This window comes from Crocodylus siamensis, chromosome 11, assembly GCF_052110815.1.
Source record: "Crocodylus siamensis isolate JL-2025a chromosome 11, ASM5211081v1, whole genome shotgun sequence".
NCBI classification, from domain to species: domain Eukaryota; kingdom Metazoa; phylum Chordata; order Crocodylia; family Crocodylidae; genus Crocodylus; species Crocodylus siamensis.
In genome coordinates, this window is record NC_143405.1 from 8,429,620 (window position 1) to 8,453,298 (window position 23,679).

Consider the following 23,679-nt stretch of genomic DNA (forward strand, 5'->3'; position numbering starts at 1 on the left):
TGGAGTTCCCTGTTCAACCAAGGGGGCTTTTTAGTCCCTTTGCCCCCTTTCCAGCGTAATGAAACAGTCACCTTCTGTGCCCCGAGGATCACCGCCTTGAGAAACCACCAACCCTCCTGGACCCCCATTTGCTCGATGCTTTTGAGTTCAGCCACCTCACTAACTAGCCTTCTAAGTTCACTAAAATTGGCCCTTCTGAAATCTAACACTTCAGCCTTGCTGGGTATTTTTCCCACCCTTTGTTGGATTGTAAATTCGACCAAACGATGGTCACTATCTCCCAGGCTCCTGCGCACTCGCAGGGCCCCCATGAGATCATCCCTTGTTGCTAAGACCAGGTCGAGCAAGGCGTTACCCCCGGAGGGGCTGGGCACCTCCTGGGTCAGGTGGAGGTCCTGCACGCGGTGTAAGAACTGACCTGCACGGTTTGTTTGGGCCGTCTGCTCCTCCCAGCGGATGTCCGGGTAATTTAGGTCCCCCGTGACCATTGCCTCTCTCGCCTGAACGGCCTCTGAGATGCTGGGGCGCCGGAGCAGTCACAGCGGGAAGGGAACTGGTTAGTCAGAGGTGGGACTGGGATCAAACAGGCCCTGGAAGCTAATTTCCTCTCTCTCTAGCATCACTGATCTCCCCATCACAGCACAGGGGCACCTAGGTGGTAGGTAGCCCAGTTGGCTGATAGACCAGGGACTGAACCAGAAACCTCCTGCATTAACTGCTGCGGCTCAGGAGCCAGGCCAGGCTCGCTAGAGCTATGCCAGCCCCTTGTCATCTGTAGAGGGGGCACAGCCCAACCACATATTGTGTTGGTGCTGGAGTGGTCCCTACTGACCACACTGTACGATCTCCCAGGCTAGGAGTCTGGCACCTCCCATCAGGGCGACACGTGCGTACAAAGCAATTAAAACCAAGGCATTTCAGGCTTTCGTATGATCTACCAGCGCTTTCAGATTTAGGACAAAGGCTCAGCAGAGCAGAAAATGGGAAATGAAGTGTAAATAATGTCTGGAGTTTCTCCCTTTTCATGTGGGTTTATTTTGTAAACCTGAACTTTACAAATGTCAAGGAATAGCTCTATGCGAGGCCTGGGAATAGCGAAGTCTCTATTAGAATTCCCCGAGATAACAGCGATCATATTCTACCGCGCTAATGGCGTGTTATGGCTAATTCCCTCTTTAGGCAGAGGGGATCACGTGCAGCGCTGCACGGAAAAGGTATTTAATTAATGCTGGTGTAAATAAAACTCCAGCGATGACAGACTAGGCCCTGCCAAGGAGGGGCAGGGAGCTGAGCCAGGGAGAACGAGCTGAGAAACGCGTTAGCTGGACAGGGCAGAGACGTTCGCAGCGGGGCTAGAGGGAACAACCTACCTGTTACACAGCTGCCTCGGCCGCTGGGTGCATCTTGCTCCCCCGAACAACATGTTCTGGGGAGAAAGCGTGCCTCCAGGCTGTCTTGAAACCTGCAGAACTGAAAAGCCACCCAGCCCCAGCCCCAGCTAGAAGCAGAAGGGAGGAAATGCCACCAAGAGGGACTGAGAGACGGGAGATGGCGCAAGGCCAGCGGGAAATGTCAGTGTCCGTGGGGTGAGGTCCCCTGCGAGGAGCCTTCCCTGCAGCAGCGCCTGCACCCATGGTGCAGGCTCACTTTCTGCTTCAAAGAGTATGCCCAGGTGGCGCAGGGAGATAGGAAACACGGTGCTCAGAGAGCAGCCGTAGCCAAGGCCAGCCCGGTGGAACCGATGCATTTCTTCCAGAGTTGGCGAGTGCCAGAAAGGGCCTTTCCCTCGGTTTGGGCTTATCAGCAGCTTAATGATTCAGGTTGAAAAGCCTCCAGAGCCCCTAATCACTGACCACATAGCAGGAGCAGCCTGCAAGGGGACCCCGAAGAGCCAAACACCCACCGAGACCTTCCCAGGGCAGAAGCCAGCTTCCCCAATGGGCTCCCTCCCAGCTGTCTCCCTGACCCAAGCTCCCAGCCCCACCAGGCTTTCTTGATAAGCTTCCTTAATAGGCTTGTTAGCATAACCTGAGGCTACCTCGTTTGCTAACAAGGCTCATCTGTCTCTTCTCAGAGCCAGGCAGGCTGGGCAGGGATCTGCCAATGCTGTCAACAGAGCTGCTCCACCCATGGCTGCCCGCTGCGCTGCTGGGGGGGCTGGATACTTCCCACTGCAAGGAGTGCCTCTGGGTTCCCCTCCTCCTAGGTGCTAGCTTGCTTGGAGGAGCCTTTAATCCTTTCCCTTCTTCCCACCCCACCCTCAAACTGCTCCGGTGCCCTCAGCCTCGTCCAGCGTCTATGCCCAGTGGCCACCCCTAACCCATAGGCCAGAGCCCACGCAGCGTGAACAGACTTTATGCGTAGCATTAATGAGAAGGGGCTGCTGGACTGAGCCGCCTGGACTCATCGCACGCGTTTCTTGTATTTCATGCCTATCCCAGGAGGGCTGATGCAGCATGATGTTGATGGACCATGCACTGGGAGGGCCTGGGCTCAGATCCAATGCTGGTTTTAGTCGATTAGCTCTTCTCAGACCCCTCCATCGCTCACGGCAGGGGACCAGTCCCGTCGGGCTCTTGGAAAAGAGCCAGCATGGGTAGTCCAGCAGCAAGAGCACCTTGCAGCAGGCCTCAGCTGGAGGGCCGAGCTCCAACTCAAAACCCTGCACTGAGACCACGGCAAAAAGGGGCCCTGAGCACAGCTTACTTGGCAACAGAAGCAGGCGGCGCTGGGCTGAGACCGATTCATTTCCCAGACAGGCCACGGAGGAGCCATCAGGTGGTAGCAGATGGTCACCACCAACCTGAGAAGCAGCTAAACCAATAACCTGGAGGTGAAAGGCTCCATATCTCATTATGGGTCATTTGTTAAATTGCCATCTCAGCCTTTCTTCAATTAGCCTCTGCTCCCCCCTATTAAATAACTCCCAGCACACCTGTTCGGGCCCTGGCGCGGCTGAAGCGATGGTCCGAGGCGATGGAGTCAAGCAGGAGAGACTACTGAGAGCGAGAGGCGAAGGCGGCTGAGCCGTGGTTAAGCAGTGCAGATGCAGACCCTCCTCTCTGCGGGCCCTGCGCTGCGCCCATCACCTCGGGGTCCGAGCTGGCAGGACACTACCCCTGGCCTGCTGAGATGCCTGCACTGTAGCTCCTTCCTCCCCCTTTTGAATAACAGCTGATTTCACGACTGCCCAAACCAGCCCTCCCTGGCGGATCACGTCCTGAAGACCAAAGTCCCCCCCCCGACCAGGCTCCAGGGGGTCCCTTTCCAGGGGCCTCTGAGGTCCTTGTTGGCTGTGATGAGTTGCCCGTTCTCAGTGCCTCAGACCACACAGGTAACCAACTGCGTCCCGTGAACACCAGCCCCCCCCACGCTGCTTTTTTTTTCCTTTCCCCTGCCGGTAAAAACTGGACCCAATTGACTTTGTCCCAACTAAAGAGCTGCTGTGCTCTCTCTGAGTTTAAAGCAAGAGAAATAGCCCTCATAATGTGATCTACCGTGTCTTTATATCCTATTGTATGTCACTCCGGACTCGGGCTGAGGGCCTGATTTAATATGCTCATGGAAAATAGTGCCCTGATCCAATTACCACAGGGCTTTTGGTTCAGTCAGCAGTCAAGAAGCAGGATGGAGGTGGCCCTGGCTGGAGAAATCGAGCACAGAGACTAAATTACCTCTGCTCCCCAAGGAGGGACCGATGCCAGCCAGGTCAGGCCAGAGGCCTCTTGCCACCTTTTCCCCTGCACTTAGATCCCGCACAGCTGGAAGGCAGGCACACGTGAGCCACGACCTAGATGGGGCAAACAGGCGGGTGGGTGATTCCATCGAGCCCAACAGGAAAAAGGGGGTACAAGCCTCACTGATGTCTCTCTCTTGCCTGCGGCCCGTCAAGGGCAAGCAGCAGAGAGGCTGCACAGAGCCCAGGGGTGTGGGGAGCGCAAGGGAGCTGCCACTCAGAGCCAACCCACACAGCACCTGCCCTGTCCTAGGTCATCTGTTCCTAAAATGCAACCAGCTCTGGGGTGGAACGCAGCGGAGGTTTCACCCTCCACAGTCATGTGAGCAGAAAAGTTACCCGAGACCCAGGCTCTGAGATGTGGCAGCACAGCCCAAGCCCCAGATCACGGCAGCCTGGAGGGACAGGGGGGTCCAGGGCGGCACGGGGATGAGGCCTGGAGTCTCCAACCCTCTGCTTTGCATTCCAAGCCAGGAGCCGATTTCAGAACAAAATCCTCCACTGAAACCTGCATCTTCGATTAAAGCTTCACATTAAAAGCTGGCCTGACAGCTGGGAGACAAGTCTCCTCCTTCTGTCATCCCCAGCCAGGATGCTCTTGCACTTCCAGGAGGCAGAGAAAGGCAAATTAGGGCTGCGTGGGTTGAGGCGAAGGCTGGGTGGGGGGAAAGGGGGCCTGGGTTTCTTTGCTATCTTTCCTCTCCTAAAACCAAAAAAAAAGTCTGGCGTGATGGGAGAAGGGGAGTCATAAGACTTTAAGGCCTAGCCATAGCTTTGACTTATCTCCCTCGTCTGGCTTCCAGAAAGCAAGGCCAGAAGGGGAGGGAAAGAGAGATTAAAACCCTTCCTAATATCCCCAGTCAGGTCTGCAGCGGGAATATGGACGCTAAGCACTCCCTAAAAACGGAGCCAAAGATCTGAGACACTCCACAGCTTTGGCCCCCAGCAAAAGGACAGGACAAACCCTTGACACAGCTGGATTAACAGCAGGTGGTGCCTGGGTACTTGCTCTAACCATTGGACCACAGGTTCCCCCAGCACTTAAAGGGCCTTATACGCAGCGGTGCTGAGCCCCTGCTGCACGGATGTGCCAGGCAGCCAACGACAGCCACGCCACTGCTCTGAAATTCAAGCCCCTTTCAACCTCTCGGCAAATCCACTTTGCCCAGCTGCAGCCCCCGCCTAATGCGAGTGCACACCAGCTTTCCAGAGATGCCGTCAGAGTTAAATAGTGTTTGCAAAAGGCTTTGAGATCCTTGATTGAAAAGTGCCGTGGCAAGGCTCAGTGTTATTGCTCATAGAGCCTCTGTTTTCAAATAGGCCCTGATGGGAGCTCTTCTCCAACGTGCAAAAAACATTATAAAGACCGAACATCATTATGGAAGGAGCTGGTGGTGCTTCCACCGCAAAGCCTGCATGATGATTTCGACTGAAAGCAGAACTCGAATCCCTCCGTCTTGCACTCTAATGATCGCGGCTCTGAAACACCCCTCCAGCCGCCGGGTCTGGCTGGTAGCTAGTTATCTTGCCTCGTTTATTTTCATTGGCTGGCACAACGCGTGCTGTCAGAAAACCAATATTATTTATGCTGGCTGGCACATAAAATGTTGCTTTAATTGTAGTTGGGTAGTTTATTCAGCAATAAGAAAATAAAGAAGCAAAAAGCCCGGAGATATGCACCCCCCCACTTTGAAATTTCAATTCAGTCGTTTTATGGAAGATTGTTATGTAAAGCACAACAAAACTGCATAACCGTTTGAAAAGCGTGTGTTCAGGGTTTTTAAGTGATATCTGATCTTTAGGCGCATTTTCAGCCTGCAAATATCAAACAAGAAAGCATCTCTGATCGTTCTCATATCAAACGGTACAAAAATCTTTTTTCCCCCCCCCCACCTCCCAAAAACCGCTTTTAGTTCCCCCAACTCTAAATGAAAAGGAGGACGCTGGCACAGCCCATATTAACAACAGCACTAACAATACAGGGCGGCTCTGCGCCTTCAAAGCACTGTACAAACAAGCTGGCTGGAGCCAGGACGTCACACTTTCTCTTGCCACAATTTTACGCGTTCAAGGACATTTTTATTTGTAGAGGAGGTTAGGAGCGAAGCGAGTTGAGCACTGCTAATCCATCTGGCAAAGGAGGGAGGTGGTAATTTTATTTATTATTAATATAGGGAGGGGAAGGAGAAAGAAACAGGGCGAGCAAGGGATACAGGTGAGAGGACAAAGCCTTGACACAGCTGGATTTATGGCAGATGGTGCCTGGGCGCTTGCTCGAACCACTGGATCACAGGTTCCCCCAGCTTAAAGGGCCTTATACGCAGCGGTGCTGAGCCCCTGCCACACTGAAGTGCCAGGCAGCCAGCGATGGCCACGCCACTGCCCTTGAATGCCTCCGTTTTACCGCTCTTGTCTTTTCAAGATCAGACCTTTGGGGTGGGGGATGTAGGCTGGGTCCACTTTCCCCTACAGCCAAGGGGAGGAGGTCCAGAGGAGCTGGTTTGGGTCCTGTTGCCTCTACGGTACTGGGCCGAGCAGCAAGCACGTTGATTTAGTTGTTGTTGTTTAGTTGTTGAAAAACCTCCCTTTGACTTGAGTGGTGCCAGGACCTCACCCCAAGGTCGCCAGTGCTGGAGAAACGGGGTGCATACAAGGTGGGAGGGGAGCGATCGAGGAGGGTACCATGGGACAAAGCGAGGAGGAATGACGTGAAATCAGTCAAAAGCAAAAATTAGGCTGATTATCATGAAAAATCCCTGACAGCCTGATCTGCTAGACTGCGGAATAGTCTCCCAAGGGGAGCGATGGAAGTGCTATAATTTGAGACGTTATTATAATACCTTGACAAAGCACTCTAGACCGCCACGTAGAGAAGAACCAACCCCGTGCTAGGCAAGGGGGCAGGACAGTCTCGTTAAGTCTCCTTGAGCTCTAATTTTCACTACTCCCTGGGAAAGCGATGTCATAGGAAGATCTTCATTGTTGCACTGGAGCTCGGAGAACTCAGAGAGAAAGTCAACGGCCAGATAAAGAGCCGAGAAGAAAGGACGAACGCTCAGCTCAGAGAAGGAGGGTGGGTTTTTTCCAGACAGCTCTCCCAGCCTGAGCTTCCAGGCCCAAATGGACTGAATCAGAAAGTCTTTGGGGACCGAAGCAAATCTGATCCTGTTTTTGCCATGGCTGGAACGTGCTCTAGGGCAGCATGGATGGGCCACCGCAAAGGAAGTGACGGTCCTAAAGGGAGCCGTCGTGGATGACAAATCTACAACGCATGGTTTTACACGGGTTGGAGCCGCAGTGTGGCCCTGACTTTCTAAACCACGCGTGCCTGGAGTTCGACAGACTCAAAATTATGGAAGCATTTAGAAACTAAACATCTGTCACTGAAACATAAACCTGAGGAATAGGTTTTTGTTCATCCCCAGAGAAAACGCAAAGCCTGGAGTAATCAACCAGCCTTGATTACCCAGACAGGCTGTGTCGGCATGAACACCCTTCAGGTACCTGATTGGGTATCTCTACAAATCAGATAGCAACATCGGGCAACATTTCTCGGTTCTTCCTGCGCAAGTCAACAAGGCTTCCCATGCGACACATCTGGAGAGGTGACTGCTAGGAAGAGAGGCCTGCCTCCAATCACCCTGCTGCATCCTCTCTGAGATGCCCAAGAGCAGACCTTTGCCAAGCCAGGGGAACAGAAGTGACCCACTCAAGGAGTCAACGATGCCTCCGGGGGCTTCCAGCTTTGCTGCTCTGTGCCATGCCGAGCTCCAGCGGCGAGGCCTCACCTGCAAGCCTGGCCCAGGCCCTGTGGGAAGCTGCAGCGGTGCTGGACGTCAGAACTAGCTCTCCGATACGTGGTCTTCACTTCCTGCGTTGAGAGGAGTTCGGCTGCAAATGCCACAAACGGGCAGCGCTCCTCGACGCGGAATTTGCCCTTGCACGCGCCTCTTCCAGTTCGTCCGCTCGAGTGCATCTTGTGGGCATCTGTGGGCATCGCCGCGTGCTGGACTCTCCTCTCCAAGGTGGAGCAGGAACTGACCTGCACCATCAGGTAGACGGTGCAGCAGGAAACCCGTCGGCTGGGGCTTCCCAGGCTCGGAGCGTGTTGTTTCCAGGATGCCCAGGCTTCCCCGGTGCCCTGCGTCCAGTCGGCCAGGCTGCTGGGGGGGCAATCCACCTGACACCTCCGCGCCAACCCTGCCACCTGCCCGGTGTCTCTAGACCAGGGCAAAGGCGGGAGCCCGGCAGCCCACCCCCCAGCCTTGCAGCCTCCCCATCCCGCGGCCCCTGGCGTTCAACAGCACGGCTTTGGGGAGCCCAGGACCTGCTGCCCTGCCAGGCAGGCGCCTTCGCTTGCCTCTTGCTGAGGCCCTGCCGCGAGGCGGGCTTGGGCACCGGCAGCCGCCGGGGGCACGTGCTCAGGAGCTTCGCTGCAGGCCCCGGGTGCTTGACACCCATCTTCACGCCAGCAGAGAAGGGACGTTTCTCCCCCAAAGCAGGGTCTGGCCTAGCGGCCTGGGGGAGGCAGCCAGGGAGGGGTTAATTGGGGGAAGCCAGAAGCTCTCCAAAGTTGCTAGGTAACCGTGGCCTGCCCTCCGGATGTGATCAGCCAATGGGAGCATGCTCTGACAACATAAGGCCTCTAATTTGCCTTTCATTGATTGAGTGTGTTGGCCTGGACCCCAGTCCGGTGGGCCAGGGCAGGTGGGATATTGCTAGACGCGGGGCTCTCCAGCTCCGAGAGGATCCTGTCTCGCCCGGCTCCTGCAGTTTCAATTACGCCGCCGAATTAATCTCTCGCAATAAACTTGGTTGTTATTTTAATTTGTACAGGGACTCGTAATTACTTTTACTGCAAACATAACGATGCAACCAAGGAAGCTGGCAACCTCGCCGGGGAAGCTGGACGCTCCGGGGCTTTCGCCTGCAATCTGGGTGCGCCGTGGCCCGTGCAGCTTATTGCCCCAGCAGCCGAAGCCCCCTTGCCCCTGGCACTGCCCGCCTTTTACCTGCATATGCTGCTCCAGATGGCTCGGCGGCGCCGGTTTCCATGCAGCAGAGTTTTAAATTAAAATCTTCCCTGTGTTTTTTTTTGGGGGGGGGGTGTTAAATGATGGCCCGTTGGCTGTCATTAGCTATAGATGGAGCAGCGTGGCGGAGAGGCAGAGCAGGGGGTGGCAACCTATAATGATCGCGGCTGGAAATGGAAAGCGCCGTTGAAGTGAGAGCTCCTCCAGCAGGGTGCCAGCGCGGCCTCCTCCCCCCGGGGTCTGGTGCGCCTGCCTCGGCTATTTTGTGCCATTGTCCTGCAGAGACTTCTAGGCAGCCAGATAATGAGCCCCTTTCAAGCCGGGGTCAGCTGTTGCTCTTCTGGCTCCCTCCTTGGCTAGAGAGAGGCTAGAGTGCTCTTTTCTGCTCTGCCCTCCTGCGAAGCCCTTTGGACAGCCTCCTAATCAGCCCCTTTCAGCTTCCAGCCAACACGCTGCCTTTCTGCAGCTCCCCGCTCGGCGCCGGAGTGGCTCGAAGTGCTCTCTCCCGGGCAGAGGCCTTCAAAGCGCTTTGGGCAACCAAGTCATCAGCTCTGAGCCCGAAGCCAGCCGGGACCGCGGAGCAGCACCCTCCCGAAGAGTCACGGGGGGGCGCGCGGCTCTCAAATGGGCTGAGGCAAAGCTCCGGGACAACACACGGAGAGGTGGGAAATCCAGGCCCGGGCAAACAGCTCCTCTCTTGATCGTGGGCTGAATCTCCCCAGGTCTCAAGTGCTGGGCCGGCTAAAATCCAGAGAGCCAAATTCTGCAGCAAAAGCCAGAACCTTACACGGAGGGTCCTCTTCTCTGAACCGGCCCCCTTCCCTACCCGGCAACCCCCCATCTCCTTGCCGGGGGCTCCACCCGCCAGCCAAATTCGGCCACTGGCTCCAGCAAGGACAGGGTCGGGCCACACACACCCAACTGCCTGGGACTGTGCATTATAACACCCCCCCACCCCCGTGCTCAGGGGCCTCCCTCACCCCCAGCCCACCCACCCCCAAGCCAGCTCACCAACACGGCCGCTCAAGCAAGCCAGAAACACATGCAGCTTCCCCTGCTCCCACCTGGGACGCTTCGACGCCAAATTTTCCTAGAAACAATGGAATACAACCAGGCAGTTCAATCAATATTCTGCGGTGGTAGAAAGCGCAAAAGGAAGGGGGAGCTGGGGGGAAAAAGATAAAGAATGAGAGAGAGGAAAAAAGCAAGAGGAAGAAAGAACAAAAGCTATTTTACTCGGCTGTTGAGGGTTTGGGTTTTTTGTTATGTTTGGGGAAGGAGTGGGGAAAAAAAAAGAGCAAGCGCGAAAGAGCTGTGCACAAAGGCCCCAGTGGCTGGCGCGCAGCAGGCTCTCAATCTTCCACAGATGGTTTTGCTTCCCCCACCGGAGCAAGCGAGAGCGAATTTCTACCATTGCTAATTGGAATTCCTGGGAACACATGCAACACCGGGAGAGCGCCGGGCTCCCGGGCTCCTCGGCGCAGGTATTTGTTTAACCTCTCCCTCCCTGCCCGGCTCACTTGGGCACCTGGGGCCCTCGGGCAGCTGGGGTGAGGGGTCGAGAGAGAGAGCCCCCCTCGCCCGACCCCTGCCCCAGTGGAGCGCTGAGACGGGAGGGGTTTATGCCTGAGCCTGGGTGAGGTTCAGCGAGAAGAGCGATTCCCACCTTGCCCACCCTGCACTGGGAGAGGTGCTGAGTGCCCTCACCAGCCAGCGCTCAGCAGCCTCAAGTCTCATCTTCAGCAGTTTAAGGTCTCTTTGAAGGACTCAAAAGTTTAGCAAGGGGACAATCAGGGTTTTACCAAGAGCGGGGGGCGGGTGCATTTCAGCTGAGGGCATCTGGGAAGCCAGAAGCTGAAGGAATAAGCCTGCGGTGCAACGTGGCAGGACCCATGCATCACCTGTCCCCTCCCCTGTGCACGCTGGCACTTGAGAGCCATTGACACCGTCTGAGAGCTGCGTGCAGCCGGAGCTACCCTGAGCGCGCCTGTTTGCTCACTCCAGCAGCAGCAGAGGCAGCCTGCGGTGGACAAGAGGAGCTGCATACAGGGCAGCAGGGACCAAGCCATCCCACACAACCCCAGGTTGATACGGGCCTGTGGCAGCACAGTGACGTGCCTGGGGAGCGGCTCCTGTCACGTGCCGGACCCCCGGGCAGCGAGGATGCTGTCAAGGCGCCCCTGGACCAAACAGTGCTGCTGGCTCAGCTGGGATCCCCCTTCCCTCCTGCCGTCACTGTGCTCTGCCGCCGGGCAAGCACCAGGCCGGCAGTTTCCATGAATACCTCGGCTTTTCCCTGCTGAAGGACCTCCTGTGTCCTGCATGAAACAGCAAGGAGGGAAAGAGCACGGGCACTCGAAGCCGGGGCATGGCCTTGCACCTCTGCGTCCACTGCATGCTCTGCTTTTCCTGCTGCGTCAAGGCCTGATCCAGAAGCCGCTGAAGCCGGCGGGAAGACCCCGGCCCCCTCCGTGGGCGATTCGCAGGGAGCCTGCATCGTGTTCTGGGCCAGCAATTCCTCCTGCGGAGAGGAAGGACCCCGACCTAGAAAATACTGGTGCAGACAGGAGTGACCGAGTGCTCTGCCTTCCCTGGGCCCTGCCTCTCCTGTGGCAGGGGGGCGGCAAAAAGGCAGGGGCAAGAGCAGCCAAGCCGGGATAACCTTGGGCACAGCCGGCGTGCTGTCCTGGGAAGGCCTCGGACCGAGTCAGGAGCAGTACCATCCCCACGGACTGCAAAGGCTGGGCCTTAAGATTTGGGGTCCACTCTCGTTTGGTGCTCAAGGAGCCCAGAGACCCGCAGCCCCTGCCGCACCCCGGTCTTGCAGTGCGGGAGCAGGTAGTCGGTGACTGCTGAGGCAGGATGGAGCGGAGGGCTGAAGAGGACTGGCGCTGCCCAAGTCACGTGGCCTTCAGGGGGGCTGTGGTAGCAGCTCAAGGGTCGGCAGCATGCTGCCTTCCACCTGGGTCCAAGCCCGAATTCACTCTGCGGTGCTCAAGAAGGCTGCCCACCCCAGGGGGAGCGGGCAGAGCCAGAAGGGCACCGCCTCATCTCTCAGGCTGCAGAGGGTCTACAGAGCAACACGGGCCTGATTCAGCTCCCATGCACCTAAGCGCAGCCTTACTAGGGGCTGCACCAGGAGCTGGAAAGAGCTTTCCAGGCAACGAGGATCGCTCACGGACCCTCTGCCCGGACCAGGTGAGGACGCAGGCTTGGCCTTCGCGCCATACGCAGCCGCTGACCCTCCAAGAAGCAGGCAGGGATGACCTCAGCACAGCGGGCACGCAGGCTGCCCACACCTGCCCCTTGCCTTCCCCAGGAGCACGCATGACCTGCCTGCTCGAATCACTGTACTATGACAGGAGACAGAGCTGACAGGCAGAGATTCGGGACTGCAGGCCAGCTGGTCTCCTCTGCACCTTCCCGCAATGTGAGCAGGAAGCGTCGGCCTTCCCCGAGCTGCCTTCGATTGCCTGTCCCTCCGCAGGGCAATGCGTGCGGGGCCATGGCAGCTGACCCAGAGCAGGGAGAAAAAGACCCAGGCAGCGGGGCTCGTTTCCTCCCTTCCTCTTTAAGTAGTACGATGCAATTTCTCCACTACCGATGGAAGGGGTTTTCGGTGCTTTCCCTGGAGTCTGCTTGGCATGAGGCTCACGCAGCTCCTTTGCATTCTGCACTCTCCCCAGCTGTGGAGCGCGGGGGTCTAAGAGCTTTGAAGGAGCTGCCCTTTCATTATTAATATTATTATGATGTCTGATGATGTGTGTGTGCAGTGACTGCTCGCTGGCTTTAATGGCGGGCTTCCAAGAGAAGCGTGCGCTGCTACTCAGGGAGCGCGCACAGACAACTCTATTGTCTCCCCTTCCTCCCCCTGGCTTGGCATCTCTATTAGCAACTTGCTGCAGTGGAGGGACTCCTGCCAGCGGGGGACCCCACTGTGTGCCAGCAGGGCAGAAAACTCCTTGGGTCTCACTGGGCTCCTTCTACTGATGATGCCAGGGTTAGGGCCAAATCCCCTCCCCTGGCGTGACACCTGGGTTGATTTGGCCCTGGGCATATGTTGGAGCAAAAAGACAGATGCTGGGAGGGTATGCAGGGCAGAGGCAGGCACTTGCTAAGTAAGCCAAGGCAAACACCAGTGTAACAGAGAAGGTAGGGGGTCTCCAGACGGCACAGCTCCTTGCACACACCTCGCCAGCTGGCTGGCACACAGCCCCCTCGCCACCACTCAGACTCAGCAGGTCAGACAGGGGACTTGATTTAATGCCCTGGCTTGGCTTTCTCCCCGCCATGGTGCAGAGAACCGCACGGCCCTAGGCCAGAGCAGGCACTTTCCCAGGTCACCAGTCACCCCGGGCTCAGTCCGGAGCCTGGGCTTCTCCAGAGGGTGAAGCGAGGTGCTGCGCCCCTGCCATCGCTCCCCTCACACCTGCGTGCCCGCCAGGAAGATGGCACTTTGATACCAGCCATCAGGACTCCAGACATGGCACTGAAGGGCAGAGCCTGCTCCCCGGCACAGCCCTCAGAGCGCTGGCGCACTTGCCTGGGTAGCTGCCTAGACCGGGGAGGAGACAAAAAACCTGCAGCCACGGCTCTTCTACCCTAAAAGCGCCGTGCTCTGCTTCGGAGACAAGAGGGCAGAGCGCCCCAGCCTCGCAGAGACAGCTCCAGGATAATGCAAAGAGCTCCACGCCAAGGCACCGCAGCCTCAGTCCTCCTCCACCAAGTCGGAGACGTTCCCCAGGAGATGCGAGGAGCCTGGCTGGGTGCACCCAGCACCCAGTCGCCAGCTTGGCTGGGATGCCCTGACACGAAACAGGTGCTGAGCACCCTCCGAGAGAACCAGCTCCCCTCCCCACTCCCCAGTCCATAGCAGGCCTGACCACAACTCAGGGCGGGTTTCTTCGCAGCCAAGCGGCGTGCCCCTGGGGCTCACATCTCTCATGCTGTACAAGGGTCTAATAATATTGCCAGGGCCAGCTGCTTTCCCTGCCAGAGGGGGCTTTCGGAGAGGAGAGAAAGCTAAATATAGAAAGCCTCAGTAAAAGCGTGTCTGGAGAGCGGACACCAGAGCTGCAGATGCCTCATGTAAGAGGGAGCCGCGGCATCCCTGGATGCCCGCGGCTCCTGAGCTCCTCCCAGCCTGCACAGACCTGTTGCCGCTCGCCGGCCAGATGGATGCAGCCACGAGGAACGGCGGTGCAACAGGGCTGGCTGTGCACGGCTTAAAGCCTGGGAGGGCGAGGGGGGCAGTACAGCTCCCCGCTACAGGGCCAGCCCATGGCCTCGCTTGGCACCCCTCACGTGGGCAGGGGCCAAGCCGCGGGCGGGCTGTGGGGGAATCTCCAGCTCGGTGAAGGTCCTCTAGGAGCACGGGCTGGCTGGCTTTTTGGGCTTGAACCTCTCTCCAGATCCCACATCCGGTCTCTTGCCTTTCTCCCTGCCGGACTCTGCTCCAGAGCCCTCCCCGCCAGCCCCCGGGCAGCATGGACATGGCACGCAGCAGCAGCTCATGGGAGACCATGGGGTCACGGCTGCTAGGGCCACTGCTCGCTGCGCACCTGCGGGGTGTCGAAGCAGCTCAGTTCTGCCCCGCGGTTCTGGGCTGGATCCTACCCAGCTCCCATTGCCTGCAGGGAGCTCGTGGGTGCTCAGCACCTCTGCAAAGCAGACGACAGCTTTGGGCCACCTTGCTACCAAGTCCCTGGGTGCAAGGAAGGGCCTGGCCAGCCAGAGACACGTTCCCCCTGCCCTGCCTCCCCTGCTTCAGGCCAGGGCTTTGTACCAAATCCCAGGCAGAGGTGTGAGAGATCATCAACACGTCTCTCCCTCGCCCGCCTCTGGCAGGTCCATCCAGGCGGGGCCCGTGATGTGTAACGCGACGTGATGTGGCACGGGCTCGCCTCCCAGCCAGGTGGGATGAGTCAGCTGCGAGAGCCATGCCAGCGTCTCTGCGGGCCTGCCAAGGAGCCTGACTAACGAGGACAAGTCAGCTGGTGCCCCGGCGGCGCCAAGGCCTCCGCACTGTTGGGGCTGAAAGTCCACACAGCTGCCCCCAGCCTGGCAGGTGCTTTGGCTGCCGGGGCTCCCGGCTGCACCACTGCTGCCCACTGGCCTGGCAGGAGCAGCTGACTGGGCACTGCCCACCTGAAGTGGTTGCGACAAGCCAGGGCTTTGCTGAGGCACCATGAAAGGGCCCCAGGCTCTTAGAAATGTGGGTTTGGGTTACTAGTTACAGTCATTTCAGAGTGGTGATGCTGAGGGCTTGAGGGCCAGGGTCCAAGGTGGTCAGAGCCCGCAGACCAGGGTAGGGAGGCAGAGGGGAGATTTGGTCACCCAAACAGCCTTACCCGCTTCACTGCCAGCTGCAAGCACGCAGCCAGGGCTGTGGGCTCGGCGTAGACATCCCAGCAAGGGCAGCTGGGCCTGGCAGCCCTGAATGCTTCTGAGGCTCGTAAGGGGACAATAAGGGGGCAGAGGATGGGACAACTCCCCTCCAGGGCATCCAAGGCTAAGGGGCACCTCAGCCAGCTTGGTGCTAGCTGGGCTTTTGCTTACCCCGGAGGGGAAGTTCACCGCCCTCCTTGTTTCCACACACAGCGGCGTCTGTGCGCACTCACAACACCCTGGGTGTGAATACACGCACACCAGCATTACCATGAGAAGAGGGGTACCAGCAAGGCACAGACAGCGCTGCACACGACAGACCCTTCCTCCGGTTACGAACCACAACCAACAAAGCCACCGGACAAAGCCAGTCACTCTAAGGACTTCCAGAAATACAGCTCCCCCCACAAGCACCCGCGCCGCCAGCCCAGCACGAGACACGGCCAGCCGGGCACTCGCACTCGGAGCCCGCGGCCCCCTCCGTATCCAAACCGCCGCGCTCAGGGAGTCCTTTCCCCACAGCCACAACCGCACCTCGCTGCTCCCCCCGCGCACGGCACGTGGCGAGCAACGCTGGGCACGGCCCCCCTCCAAGCAGCCAAGCGTGTGCACGCACAACCCACTCTCATTTTCCCTTTGCAATCCCCCTTCGATTGCGGCTTTCAGCCTGTCATACTCAGCAACTGTTGACAAAGCAAATCTGGAAAAAAAAAATCCATGCTGTCAATTGGAGTCACCCCCCGCCCCCGTCAGCACCCCCACCCCTGCGCTTGTATTATGGGTTTATGTCAAGGTATGTTGGATTCTAAATTAAATGTCAGCCCGCTGTACGGCCCGGGCTCCAGATGCAGAAAATGAGTTGCCGGACTTGGAGAATATCCAGTTGTTCAGCTCAGCGTGCCTAACGCCGGGGCCTGACAAGCCCATTGAATCACTCCTCTGTAGATTTCCCAGCCACATGAAGCCAAGATAAATTTATTTTTAATGATAAATTTTATTGTCGGAGTTAAGTCGAAACAGCTTTCCGTGCGGAGCCTGGCTGCCTGCGTGGAGACGGCAGCCGCGGGGTCAGAGCGGCCTGACTGACTGGCAGGCTGGGGGACGTGCCACGGGTGAGGCGAGCTCCACAGAGACCTGCCTGCGCGATGCCGTGCGGGGCTGGCAGGCGGAGCTGGCCACGGGAGATGCGCGGCCGGACGCACGAACGCTGCTTGAGCCTGAGGACAGGGTCCAGGATTTTCGAGAGAGCTCAGCTCCGATTTACGCTGCTGGGTTTTCAACCCAGGAGCATCGATGCCAGCACGGAGGCCCGTCGCAAAGCCAGCTCCCAAGCACAGAGGCCTTTAAGCTGGTGTAAGAAGCTGGTCCCATCTCTTCAGGGCTGCAGTAGCAGGCCCTAGACCCTGTTACCGTAGGCTGTGGGGGGCAGAGCCCCCCGCCCTTCTCTAGCATAGGGCAAAAACGGTGCCTCCACCACTGACCACAGCACAATTCTCCGTGTCTCGGCTGGGTCAGGGGGCTGGAGCAGGACGGGCGCAAGGACTGGCCCATCACCTTCTCCTCCTCCTGCCGCGCGGGGCTGAGGCCCCTGCCATGCCAGGAGCCGCCGGGCCTTGATCGCAGGCAGTCACGGCCGGGCGATGCTCCTCCAGCAGCGCTGCTGGGCGCTGGGCAGGGCAGAGGGGGACGAGTGCCACCCGGGCCCGTCTCAAAGCGCTTGCTGCAAGGTGATGCTCCTCCGCCCGCTGCCCCGCGCCAGCCCGCCGGGACCAGGCCGGCACAGCCTGCAGCGAACGGCAAGACATCCGCCGCGGCCAAGCGCCAGGGAGCAGGCGCCCGTCCGGGGGGGGCACTGAACGGACCTGCCTTCGCAGACGCCAGGGTGGGGACGAAGGCAGCCCCCGGGGGAGAGGGGCTGTTGGGTCCGAGGTGAACCCGCCCGTGCCTGCCGCGGCCCGGTGCCCCGCCGGGGGGGGGGCTCGTGCCCCTCGCCGGGCCTGCCCGCCCGGCAGCCGGCTCCCCCGTCCGGGTGGGCGACCTGCACCCGGCATGCGCCCGGCCCTCCCCCGGCTGCGTGTATGTGTGGGGAACGCCCCCCCCGCGCCTCAGTGGTGCCCGTCTGTGAAATGGGCCGGGCGGGGCGGCGCTCCCCGCGGCGCGGCCCCGCCCCCCGCGCTCGCAGCGCGCCCGCGCAGCGGCACTCGGCCGGGCAGGCGGCGGCACCCGCCGGCCATGGGCAAGGAGCGCTGGAAGGCGCGGGGCGCGGCGCCGCTCGAGCCCGGCCAGCAGGACAAGGCGCAGGTGCCGGGGGCGGGCGCGGGCGAGAGCCCCGGGGGTGAAGTGCCCGCTTGCGCTGAAACTCCGCCAGCGCGGCTCGGCAGTCCTCTGAAACCCGCAGCCCGGGGCTTATTTAACCCGCGCCGGGTATCTGGTATCCAGCCCCGGGGGAGCGGCGCGGCGCGGCGGGGGCTTGCGGGCGAGGGAGGGAAGCAGGGGCGTCCCGAGAGGTGGAGGAGCAGAGCCGGGGGGCAGGGGCCGAGGGGAGGTCCTGTCCGGCCTGGAGGGGCCGTGCACTGACCCCTGGCAGAGCCGGGGGCGGGCAGCGATGCCAGGTAAGGGGGAGGCTCGGGGCCAGCGGTGGCACGGCTGGGGCAGAGGGAGGCAGGTGGAGCAGTCGGCAAGGGGGGTGCAACGCGGCCTCGCAGCCACTGAATACAAGAGGGGAGAGTGGCAGGACAGGTCCTGCGAAGCCGGTCTTTGCCCGGACTCCCTGCCCAGCTGAGTGAGGCGGGAGATGCCCGTGGGGAGCGCAGGCAGGCAGCCGCGGCGCCCTGAGCAAGGCAAGCTGGCGTTAGGGCCCTGGCCTCGCGGGCGGCCGTGCCGGAGAGCGGGGCAGGGCGGGCAGCGCCTGGGGCGGGCAGCGGAGGCGAGGCTGGCCGTGCTCGGGGGGTCTCCGAGCCCAGCGGCGCGCGCTGCAGCGTGGTCGCGGGGAAGATGCGGCAGCCCCTGGTGCGGGGCGGACAGGGGGCAACGCGGGAGCGGCTCTGCCCGCTGCGACGGACGATCCCCTACGGGGCATCTTCCGCACCAGCCCGGGGGCTGCCGAAACGCCTGCCCCGGAGGTCCGAGCGGGGCAGCCGCCTCCCTCCTGGCTCCTCAGTGCAGCCAGCAAGCGGCCGTGCTGTGGGTGCCCTCGGGACAGGCCCATCTCCCTCCTGGCGGGCAGCTGCCACCCTTGGGCCCACGCTGTGTGCACGCTCTGCAGGGCACCGCTGCCCTCCGTCGGTGTGTGCCAGGGCTGTTCATGTGTCGGACTGCCCGAGGGGCTGCTCTGTTTCAGGGGGGCTCCGCGTGCCCCAGAACCAGGGGTCCCGAATGCGAATTTGGGCCTGCCTCTGCCCCTGTGCCAGCTGTGGTGCCCTTTTTGCAAGCCAAATGAGGAGCCACGCAGCGAGGTAGGTGGTGGGCAACGCCCCCCCGCCCCGCCGACTCTTCATCCAGTGCCACAGCCCCCTGCCCTGACACAGCTTGTCCCAGGGGGGCCCGACGCCCGAGCGCTGCACCCTGCCCTTCTGGGCTGGAAGGGGAGAGCGGGTTTAGGGCCCTGCTGCTCCTGCCTGCCGCGTGCACTCTCCGCCAGGGCTCGCCAGGCAGAGCGGCGGAGAGCACTGAGCACCAGACCCAGGGCTGCTTCGATGACCGAGCCCTTGAACCACCGGGCGTGGGATTGGAGGCCCCGGCTGCGGTGCAGTTAGGGAAATTGGGCATGTGCCCCGGTCTGGCTTCCAGAGCCTGGTCACCAGCTTGCCACGCACGTCGTACTTGCTGTTGTGCCCTCCCTGCCTCCTCCGCCTGCTGCCTCTGCCTTCCTCTACTTCAGCAGAGATTTGCCCAAGTGTCTCAGCCTGTGGCGGGGTTTGTGCAGTGCCCAGCACCCACAGGGCCGACAGAAGCAGCTGGAGAGAGGGAGAGGGATTATACACAATCATCACAGCCACTCGAGCCCGACCTCGCCTCGCTTGTATTGGCTGTGGTGATCCCACCGAGCTCTTCTCTCTCGCTTTGATCAGGAGACCTCAAAGCACTTCACGCCCGCAATCGCCAGCCCAGCTCCGGCCTGCCCTCCTCTGCCTCCAGCAGCGGTCAGTGCCAGCTGCTGCGGGGGAAAGTGGCTTCACCGAACCTTTGGGAGAGAAAAGCAAGCTCCTGCTTCGCCCAGAGTGCGATCCTTGCGCAGCAGCGGTAGGTCCCGCGGGCTGCGTCCTCTGCAAGCAGGAATGGCACCACACGTCCCGGGCAACCCGTCGCCAGCTCGGCTGTTTGAAGGAACAGCAGTCCGCGGCAGAAGTCACCTTCCTAGGCCCGCAGAAGGGCAGCAGTGGCCATCGGCCGCAGAAGGCAAGACGTGCTTATAGGGGAATGGAAATGCGGGAGTTGCCGTCAGGTATGCGGCGGAGGAATCAGCCGTTGTGGCGTCCTGACTGTGTCGGTGTGCGGGCATCAGCGCTACAACAGCGCTGCGTTGGCTTCGGTCGATGGCCTGCATGATCAGCTCAAGGGGTCGTCCCCTCAGATCCCAGGACCGACAGCGGCGGGTCAGGGAAACACGGCGGGACTCTGAAAGCTCTCGTGAGCCAGGATCTCTTTTGTTCTGGCTGCTTCCTTCATCGCTGTCCACGAGCACGCCCCTGCCCCTCGCTCGGGAGCGGGCTCGGCGGGGGGCTGGAAGACGACCCGCGCGCAGCTGCTGGGCAGAGCCGTAGGCCTGGGGCTGGCAGACACGGTGCTTGGCTCCTGCGTTCCCGGAGGCGGAGGGCCTCGCTAGTCTCTCTGCCGTCGCCAGCCCGATCCCCGGTTTGCCACGAGGGCGAGGTGGGCCAGGGAGCTGCGAGACGGGAAGCGGGAGTGTCGCCTCGCGCCCGTTCTCTCCCGGCCCCCGGTGCCGCGACCACCACGCAGAGCCCGAGCGAGTCGGGGGCGCCGTGGGGCACCCCGCCCCGGCAGCTCTGCGCACAGCGCGGCCGCTCCCTCCGCCGGTCCTCCGCGCCAAACGCTGCCGGAGATTCGCCTCAAGCGAACGGTGGTTTTGTCCGTTTGCTTTCATGCTCCTGGGAAGCTGGGAGGCTGAGACGAGGCGCTTGGATCAAACCCTGCTCCGTTTTCCCCTTTGGGGAGACAGCTTCTTCCTCCCGCTGCACTCAGTCCCCGAGCGGGAAGAGCGGCTTTCTTCTCGCGGCTCCTTTCGTTCTGGGATGTGATCTGTCAGCCGAGGCAGCGCTCAGATCCTTCCGGTAGCGAGAGCCTGGGCAGCTCCCTTCACCCCGGGCATTGCTCACACAGCCCTCGCCTCGGGTTTCCAGCAGGCCTCGTACTGAGAGCTGCCAGCAGTTCCTTAGGAAGCAGCCCGGCTGATCCATACGAGGTGGTTATTAGCCCAGACCTAACACCGATAACTGGATATTTTTAGCCCTTTCCAGTGCTGCTATTACCTATGTTCTTACATGTTTGGTTGGCGGGTTTTTTGCTCCGGCTTTTGTGGCTTAGGGCACCAAAGGGTTAAATCATCTCCTAGCAAGGGGAAGGATTAAGTTTCTGCTTTACATGTAATTGGACAGATAAAGGTGAGCCGCGTTAGGTTGCCTCCAACTTTGGTCTTTCCCTTTGAACATGAGAAACATCCAGCCTTCACTTCCCCCCCACCCCTTGCAGCCAGACGACGTCGTGACCACAGCTGGACTTGAATAGCGACTTTTGTTGGAACAGGCTGAACAAACGCTTCCTTCTCTAGCCATGAATGCCGAGGTCTTCGTCCCCTGGATTCCCCCCCCGGGCTCCACGCTCTCCGTTGCAGCCCTTTTGTGAAGATCCAACTAGTGGCGACAACCTTGCAGGTCCTCGAGCACCTGATCTGCTCGGTCCTTGGGCCACGGTCCCAGATCCCACGTAACCCACAAAACTCCTCAGTTGGTCAAACTAAGCCAAGGCTGTGGCTGATGAAAGCGATGCTACCGGCCAGGCGCTCTGCCTAGGTATGGAGCCACGTGATAAACACACAGCAAACTTGGTAACCCGTTTCCCAGCTCAAAGCCTCTCTTATTGTCTCAGACATTTTTCTTTGTAATGCACGCCAAGCCGAAGTCTGCCTTCTCCAAGGCAGTCCCCGTGGACAGCCTGCCCACACAGCCGGGCGCCAGGGGTGGCTTTCACGCCTGCTGCTTGGCTTTCCCATCGGTGGATAAATCCGTCCTGATTTGTTGCGTGTCTCTACCAGGGAGAGTTTTATTTCTGGCTGGAGGTACCGGGGCTGGGGGGGCGGCAGCTTTCCATGGACTCATCCAGCCCGCAGCCAGAGTCACCTTAATGCAAATAGTTGGAGGAGCGTGGATGAAGGGTGCTTGAAGGAAGGTGTCACTCCAGAGAGATGTACAGAGGAGGGGACAGGGCTGGGGAAATCTTTGCAGATGCAGCAATTTTCCTCGCCGTTCCCGGGGAAAGTAGTCTTTGTCACTTTGAATATGCAATGCTTCCCCAGCCCTCAATTCCTTGTGACAGTCGTGGCTGGGGTCAGAGGAAAATCATAGCCTCGGTCCCGCAGGTATAAGGAAAAGGGGAGGCAGCCAGCGAGGAAGCGGGGAGCTAATGCAGCCGCGTGTCGGGCAGCGCAGAGCGGGGCGCAGGCGGCTCCCTCTGTGAAGGGAGCTGGCACTAACGGGATCAGCGCGTTGGGCTTGGAGATAAAGGAAAGCTCTTTACCTCTCTGCATGAGTGGCTTGCAGAGACGACGAGTCCTGCAGGCTAATTCAACAGGTACCGGAGGGAGCTGCCAAGGGAACCGGCGCAGCGCAGTGGGGAGAGGGGCCTGATGGAGGCCTTTGCCGGGGGACTACACGCTGGGCTGGGAGCCCCGGGGAAGAAGTCCTGTGTGCTCAGCTTCTCTTTGCTCCCCTCTGCATGGTCCAGCGCTGCCTGGTGAGTTCAGGGCACGAGGACACACGGCCCGCGGGGAGCTCTGACTGTCCCCAGCGCCTGAGTGGGTGTTAACGCTGGAGCCTAATGACCACTTCCGTGCTGTGATTAGGGTTTTTTGCTGTCATTTTAGCAGAGGCAGTAAAAGCCACCTGCCCAAGGGGAGATGTAGAGCAGTGGGCCCAGCTCAGGGCCCCTTTTTCCCTGCTGCCCCACGAGCCAGTGCTGTGTGCGGACGGTCCTGGGTGGAGACGGGGTGCCTGGTATTGCCAGGTGACTGAAGAGCGTCGCTGTCCGGGGACAGCAGCTGAGATGGGGCTGGGAGAAATGGGGCCGAGGGCTGCAGGAGGGAAGGAGCTCAGAGCGGAGACACGGTGCGCTCCCGGGGGAGAGATTGCCGTTGGGGATCGGGGGGAAGGGGCTAGGGAGGCTTCTTCGTAGACCGAGCAGGCAAGGAAGGTATCGATGGGGCCACAGGGGTGGCAGGAGGCACTGCACTGTTGTGCTGCCCCTGAAGCTTAGCCCAGGCTCGAATGACCAGCTCTGTGTCTGTGCCCACAGAGGATGAGCTGCGGTTACATCCTGTGCACGGTCCTTCTGTCCGTGGCCGTCCTCCTGGCTGTCACCGTGACCGGCGCCATCCTCTTCATGAACCACTACCACACGCCCGTCACCGAATCCCCGCCCATCATCAGCACCAACCCCGATGAGGCCAATGCCCTGGTCACCATCGAGAAGGCCGACAGCTCCCGCATCAACATCTTCATCGACCCCAACTGCCCGGACCAGGCGAGCAGCCTCACGCGCCTGGAAGGCCTCCAGTCCTCCATGCTGCGAGCTGTGACGGACCACAGCGCCGAGATGAAGTCGTCCAAGGGGCAGGAGAGGGCTCTGCTGGCCTCTCTGGCAGACGAGGTGGCCAAGCTCCTCACCCACACCACCCAGCTGAGAACCGACAGCGACAGCCTGAGGAAGGGGCACAGCGCCATGGGGCAGGAGCTCAGCGCCCTGCAGAACGAGCAGGGGCGGCTGATACAGGTGAGCAGGACTGGGTGGTTGTCGCAGTTTCCAGGTGTGCAGCCTCCAGCTGGAGACCTGAACCATCCAGGAAAGGCTTTGCAAGACACCCCCAGGCCCATTCGGTCTTTGGTGCCAGCCAAGACTCCCAAAGGAGGGGACGGTACCCCAGTGCTAGGTGGAGCTTTGCAGGGAGGACACTGCTCTCCCATGGGCTGCGCGGGGTCCCACGCGTGTTTGGAGCCTGGCGCCCCAACATAGCTAAAGCAAGCAGTGACCCCGCTCCCTCAGAGCCCAGCCCCAGTCAGAGCAGCACGGGGTTAGACCTGGAAAGCTTTCGTGGTGGCTTACCTTCCCCCCGGTGCAACCTGCTGGCTCCGGTCCCTGCCATGCTGGGCACATGCCCACCTGGCGCGTGCTTTGATGATGGAGATCATCATCACAAGCTGGCACAATCACCCGCGTGGAGGAGGGGGTGTGAAACTTAGATGCAGGGCAGCACACACCAAGCAACAAAACATCAGGCCCAGGTTTTCCACC

At 60.1% G+C, this 23,679-nt stretch overlaps 1 protein-coding gene across 4 annotated transcripts in view; it reads left to right on the forward strand.

Moving 5' to 3' along the window:
• Nucleotides 1-16,178: 16,178 nt before the first annotated feature.
• Nucleotides 16,179-23,679, forward strand: part of FIBCD1 (fibrinogen C domain containing 1) — a 28,003-nt gene continuing 20,502 nt past the window's right edge. For 2 of the 4 annotated variants that reach the window (XR_016438523.1, XM_090022374.1), the window contains exons 1-2: nucleotides 16,179-17,457; nucleotides 22,684-23,160. Coding sequence is in view for 3 of the 4 variants with exons in the window: in XM_090022374.1 (XP_089878500.1) it covers nucleotides 17,206-17,457; nucleotides 22,684-23,160 (729 nt within the window). In the remaining variant the exon portion in view is untranslated. Of the gene's footprint in view, nucleotides 17,458-17,490; nucleotides 17,588-17,608; nucleotides 22,126-22,683; nucleotides 23,161-23,679 lie in introns of those variants that run through there. The other 2 variants (XM_090022377.1, XM_090022375.1) reach the window with 2 other exon arrangements.